At 41.2% G+C, this 6,587-nt stretch overlaps 1 protein-coding gene across 1 annotated transcript; it reads right to left on the reverse strand.

Annotated features, from left to right (window-relative positions):
• Positions 1 to 1,718: 1,718 nt before the first annotated feature.
• On the reverse strand, positions 1,719 to 4,725 carry LOC110497915 (transmembrane emp24 domain-containing protein 10). The gene is made up of 5 exons (XM_021574383.2): positions 4,433 to 4,725; positions 3,877 to 3,997; positions 3,197 to 3,270; positions 2,454 to 2,580; positions 1,719 to 2,272 (listed from the first exon to the last, which is right to left on the reverse strand). Exons 1-5 carry the CDS (start codon positions 4,610 to 4,612, stop codon positions 2,151 to 2,153), a joined length of 624 nt encoding a protein of 207 aa, XP_021430058.1. The 5' UTR covers positions 4,613 to 4,725; the 3' UTR covers positions 1,719 to 2,150.
• Between the last annotated feature and the right edge of the window lie 1,862 nt (positions 4,726 to 6,587).

The raw sequence follows: 6,587 nt of genomic DNA on the forward strand, positions 1-6,587 counted from the left end.
ATCTGGCCTTCATGGAAGAGTGGCAAGAAGAAAGCCATTTCTTAAAGATATCCATAAAAAGTGTTGTTTAAAGTTTGCCACAAGCCACCTGGGAGACACACCAAACATGTGGAAGAAGGTGCTCTGGTCAGATGAAACCAAAATTGAACTTTTTGGCAACAATGCAAAACGTTATGTTTGGCGTAAAAGCAACACAGCTGAACACACCATCCCCACTGTCAAACATGGTGGTGGCAGCATCATGGTTTGGGCCTGCTTTTCTTCAGCAGGGACAGGGAAGATGGTTAAAATTGATGGGAAGATGGATGGAGCCAAATACAGGACCATTCTGGAAGAAAACCTGATGGAGTCTGCAAAAGACCTGAGACTGGGACGGAGATTTGTCTTCCAACAAGACAATGATCCAAAACATAAAGCAAAATCTACAATGGAATGGTTCAAAAATAAACATATCCAGGTGTTAGAATGGCCAAGTCAAAGTCCAGACCTGAATCCAATCGAGAATCTGTGGAAAGAACTGAAAACTGCTGTTCACAAATGCTCTCCATCCAACCTCACTGAGCTCGAGCTGTTTTGCAAGGAGGAATGGGAAAAAATGTCAGTCTCTCGATGTGCAAAACTGATAGAGACATACCCCAAGCGACTTACAGCTGTAATCGCAGCAAAAGGTGGCGCTACAAAGTATTAACTTAAGGGGGCTGAATAATTTTGCACGCCCAATTTTTCAGTTTTTAATTTGTTAAAAAAGTTTGAAATATCCAATAAATGTCGTTCCACTTCATAATTGTGTCCCACTTGTTGTTGATTCTTCACAAAAAAATACAGTTTTATATCTTTATGTTTGAAGCCTGAAATGTGGCAAAAGGTCGCAAAGTTCAAGGGGGCCGAATACTTTCGCAAGGCACTGTATGAGAGTTATTTCCTCTAGGTCGGTATGTGTTTTTTATTCCCTTGATCTCAGTTATTGTGTTCAACTGGCATGGAGGGACATGGCCTCTTAATGTACTTAAAGTCCTCGCCTCCTTTGCATGTCGTGGTGAGTGTCATTCCTCAATCTCATTTCAATTCATTTTTTATTGAGTAGTCATACTTTGTATAAGTTGCTCATTAGTTCCTTATGGTACAATTACTGTCATGGTCAAGTATAATTGGCGTTAAGTCGCAAACAGTTGCAATCAAATTCAGTGACAGCCTCCGTAGGGAGTGTTGCAGCCTGGTAAGCTCTATCTTCATGCCAGTTACCCTTCCAGTGTGCCCACGGCCACCCATCCATTGCCCAGATGGTAAACGTACGTCACTTGAATGATCAAGAGGTACCGCAATATACATACACAGAATAATGATTAGCTAACCTGTTTAATGATGCTGTCACTGCAGACTTGTAAAACAGCTCCACTAAATATTCCACTTAACAAAAATATCAATGACAGTCTTGTGCCACAATCAGAATTTGCTCTATGCCAAACTTAATTTTATTTGGAAACAATTATTTTTTCACAAGAACAACCCAAACCAAACTTAAGAAAACTGAAAAGAATGTACAAAGCCTGGGAACTATGTGGAAATAGATGACTACATTGTCAAATAATAAAATATCAATTTAAATATGATTTCTGCCAAGAAATTTCCCTCATTAAATGAGAAATGTATTGTCATTGCTGATCTTTTCACTTTTTTTAATGCCTTTATAGCTACAGAAAAATACAAGACACCCAAAATGAGATCAAAGTGAAAACGTCTTTTAATAAAAAACAACCATGTACCTGACATATTGGGGAAATGTTATTTTCACCTAACAATATCTGAACGTTTGAAGGGGAGTTTTTGTGCACTCATTAAACATGTAATGTTTATTTTCATACAGTATTAGTCATTTACTACAACAAAAATAGTAACAAGAATATTGAATGAGAAAATATCAGACCAATATGTATCAAAGTACATTTGGTTGTATTTCTAATAAAAACAAATAGTGCCAGAGATAAGGGGCTGGTAAAAAAACTGAAGCTGAAAGAAGACAAATCATTTTACATTTAAATTGTAAAGGGAGCCCCCCCCCATCCAAAAAAAACCTGTTGTTTCACAAATTGTACAGCAAACACCATTTCCCAAAAGTCCTCAACATGATGGTCCTCGTTTCATTGATGGGTTTACTCAATCAGCTTCTTCGCCTTGAAGAAACGCCGCAGATAGAAGACCTGCCATGTTGCCAGCCCAATTAGACAGCACATAGAGAAGATACTGAAGTACAGGACACGCGTGTTGGTGGATTCTGCAATGTGAGGGAAAATATATTTAACTGAATAACAGGTGTGAGTTCATTTAAACCAAGGTTTTACTCCTTTCACAAGACCAGCCAAAGAAAGATTGTGAATCATATGAAACACTGACCATTTTCTGGTAGAGTGAAAACTTGGACCATAAGTTCTACTTTTCTTTCATACATCACTTACCATTTGTGTCCCTCATTTCCTCTTCACGCTTCTTCATGTAGGCAAAATCATTCACAATGGACTCCGATAAGTCCTCGAGGCGTCTTAGTTCAACTTCTAGGGGCTTCAGCTTCTCAACTTTTGCAATCTGAAAAAGAGCACCATACATAATAAACCCATGATTATGCGCTGGTTGGTTTGAGCCTTGAATGCAGATTTTTTTCCCACCTTTATTTAATCAGCTGATTGGCTGACCGCTGTGGTATATCAGACCCTATACAAAACATATATTTTTACTGCTCTAATTACATTGGTAACCAATTAATAATAGCAATATGGCACCTCTGGGGCTGTATCCAGTATAGCCCTTAGCTGTGGTATATTGGCCATATACCACACCTCCTCATGCCTTATTGCTTAATTCACCACTGAATAAACTTAATCACATTAATAGGGTAGGATATAGAATTAGTGTATGACATATGCATTGTGGACTGGATAAAGATCTGTGTGAGCATGCAATAATTTTATGCAGCATGTTTAAGTCTTCATAATGCACAGCTGCTACAATGATTTCAGAAGTTGACAGTTAAGAGAAAGTTAGTATTTCTTAATTTCCAATACAAACAAGAAATGGAGAAAGCTTAGCCATCTCACATTGTTTGTATTTTCTAATGTTGAGACCTCATGCTGACTCATGGCAAGCCACAACAAATCTGATCCAGATGGACCTGGAGAAAGGCAGATGGGCAGTTGGCACTTACCTCTTCGTAATTCTTTGCCTCCACACCATGCTTCATGTCTAAATTGACTAGCTGGTCTGGGACCCTTCCAGTACCTAGACCACAGAATGAAAATAATTATTGTACATGGGCCAAACATTCCAGGAAATGCAACCTGCTCTCAGAGCATTTCATATTATGTATGTAAATTCACCACAGTTATTTTTGTATATGACATGGTACAATTTACAAATCGTACAATATGCCACGAATTTGCTAAAAGTATGTTACGAATTCCAATTTGTTGTTGCTAACGATAGCTAGGTAACTAAGGCAAACGTTTCCTAGCTGACTAACGATAGCTAGCAGGCTAAAATGAGTTGGGTTAAGGTTAGGTTAAGGTTAAGGGTTAGCTAGTAGTTGCAAAGTTGATAAAAAGTAGTCCCCGTTATACGCCCTCTCATCCACCATCCCTTCCTCCTTTTGTTCTTGTTTTAAATTGCCTTCTGTCTTATGTAACGAACGCAGCATATCATACTAATTTCAGTGTTACGTCTAGTCCATGAGACCAGGCTGGGAAATGACTATTTCCCACTGCCAAATCCGGCCAAGTCTGCAAATTGTGTTTAATCATATATACTCCAAGCTTTTAACTTAAACAACCCAGGCCCATTGATACATTAGACCACATCTGTGACACATCTGGTTAAAAACACACTCACCTAGGGGGGATTTGCTTTCAAAGCAAACCTCAAACATATCATAGTCCTCAGTTGTAAAGGCAAATTTTCCCTTTGAAGCATCCTCCTTGGAGTACAAGGTGTGACCTGATGAATCTGTGATCTGAAATGGAAAATAATTAAACGTGGTAGGTACATTGCACATGTTTGACCAAGATAGACATGCATGAATCTAAGTCAACTAGCTAACGCGTTTACATTTTTAAACCCTAGCTACATCATGTTTAATACTTGCATCTAGATATTGATGGCTATTGAAGTCCTTTGCAGTATTCAGTTAAACCAAGCTGACAGCATTTTATTTGGCTAGCTAGCTAACTAACTAACTACATTAGCCAGTGGCTGTTCTATACTGGTTAGCCGCTAGTAGCTACTTAACCCAGACCTGCCCAGTGAAAATTTAACTATTGCCATTGTTTGATACTAGCTAGGTGGTGTAAGTTACATATTCGAGGCTTCCATGTCAAAAAGTTACGCTAACACTGATTTGATACAGTCTAGCTAACGTTAGCAAGCTAGCTAGCGTTATACGTGTTACCTTGAGATTGGTTTTCGCATTTGGTTGGTCGCTAACTTCGTATTCGCCTGTAACCAGCACGTCTTTGTGGATCTCTTCCCGCAAACATTTTCTAAGATTCACCGGTAAATAGAACGTAATAGAAAAGGTCGAATCAAAAATCACAGAAACAAGTATTAGTAATATACAAAATCTAGACATGCTGTAGCTGGCTCTGTACGCTACAGTCAGTCACCACCAAGCTAGCGCGATACTAAATGATGCAAAAAAAAACACGAAATGATGCTCAGTTCCGGGTTAAGTCACGTGATTGCATCGCCCCGCAGCCCTTTTTTACAAGCGCAAAGTGCGCAACATCGTCAACATGATCAAAAAACCGTCATACTGTTGCTGCTTTGTACCCATTGTATTTTCAGTTACTTGACTTGCACCGTTTTCTAGTAATAACTACGAAATAAATGCAAATACGAATAATGCTATTTAATGGTTAATTACTGGTAGATCGCGCAGAGCTCGGCACCGGGCGCCTGCACCAAAACATTTGGAATGGTGACATTTGCGCGATTGGTTTTATATCGCTCATTTGCACGTCACGTCAATGATATCATGTCACCGTGTGGGACTGTGGGTCAATGAACCTTTTCGGAGTGGGCGCCCTGATTCTAGTTTGTGAGCTAGGCAGGCTACTGCCTGGGAAGGTCTCCCACTCAGAAGTAAAAGATGGGGGTGGGGGTGGGTTGACCTCAGGTCTCCCCACTGGAAGCCCAAGGTAGTGGGAGTGGGGAAGCTATCAAATAGGGCACCTCTTAACTTTGTACAGTACTAATGCAATTAGTAAAATCAGTCACACTACGAAATGCTACCAAATAAACCACAATGCATTCATAATACTGAGAATATATAGTTTCCCCCTGGCTACCCCAACTCTAGCTAACGGCTCCGCACCCCCCGCAGCTACTTGCCCAGGCCTCCCCAGCTTCTCCTTCACCAAATCCAGATAGCAGATGTTCTGAAAGAGCTGCAAAACCTGGACCCGTACAAATCAGCTGGGCGAGACAATCTGGACACTCTCTTTCTAAAATTATCCGCCGCAACCCCTATTACCCCTAGTCTGTTCAACCTCTCTTTCGTATCGTCCGAGATTCCTAAAGATTGGAAAGCTGCCTCGGTCATCCCCTCTTCAAAGGGGGTGACACTCTAGACCCAAACTGTTACAGACCTATATCCATCCTGCCCTGCCTTTTTAAAGTCTTCGAAAGCCAAGTTAATAAACAGATCACTGACCATTTTCTCCGCTGTGCAATCTGGTTTCCGAGCTGTCTGTCAATCACCGTATTATTATTGGCAGACTCAACAACCTTGGTTTCTCAAATGATTGCCTCGCCTGGTTCAGCAACTACTACTCAGATAGAGTTCAGTGTCGGAGGGCCTGTTGTCCGGACCTCTGGCAGTCTATATGGGGGTACCACAGGGTTCAGTTCTCGGGCCGACTCTTTTATCTGTTATATATCAATGATGTCGCTCTTGCTGCGGGTGATTCCTTGATCCATCTCTACGCAGACGACACCATTCTGTATACATCTGCCTCTTCTTTGGACCCTGTGTTAACAAACCTCCAAACGATCTTCAATGCCATACAACACTCCTTCCGTGGCCTCCAACTGCTCTTAAACGCTATTAAATCTAAATGCATGCTCTTCAACCGATTGCTGCCCGCACCCGCTCGCCCGACTAGCATCACTACTCTGGACGGTTCCGACCTAGAACATGGACGTGGACAACTATAAATACCTAGGTGTCTGGCTAGATTGTAAACTCCCCTTCCAGACTCATATTAAGCATCTCCAATCCAAAATTAAACCTAGAATCTGCTTCCTATTTCGCAACAAAGCCTCCTTCACTCACGCTCCCAAAAATACCCTCGTAAAACTGACTATCTTACCGATCCTCGACTTCGGCGATGTAATTTACAAAATAGCCTCCAACACTCTACTCAGCAAACTAGATGCATTCTATTACAGTGCCATCCGTTTTGTCACCAAAGCCCCATATACCGCCAACCACTGCGACCTGTATGCTCGTCAGCTGGCCCTCACTACATATTCGTCGCCAGACCCACTGGCTCCAGGTCATCTATAAGTCTATGCTAGGTAAAGCTCCGCCTTATCTCAGCTCA

This window comes from Oncorhynchus mykiss, chromosome 19 (assembly GCF_013265735.2).
Source record: "Oncorhynchus mykiss isolate Arlee chromosome 19, USDA_OmykA_1.1, whole genome shotgun sequence".
NCBI lineage: Eukaryota > Metazoa > Chordata > Actinopteri > Salmoniformes > Salmonidae > Oncorhynchus > Oncorhynchus mykiss.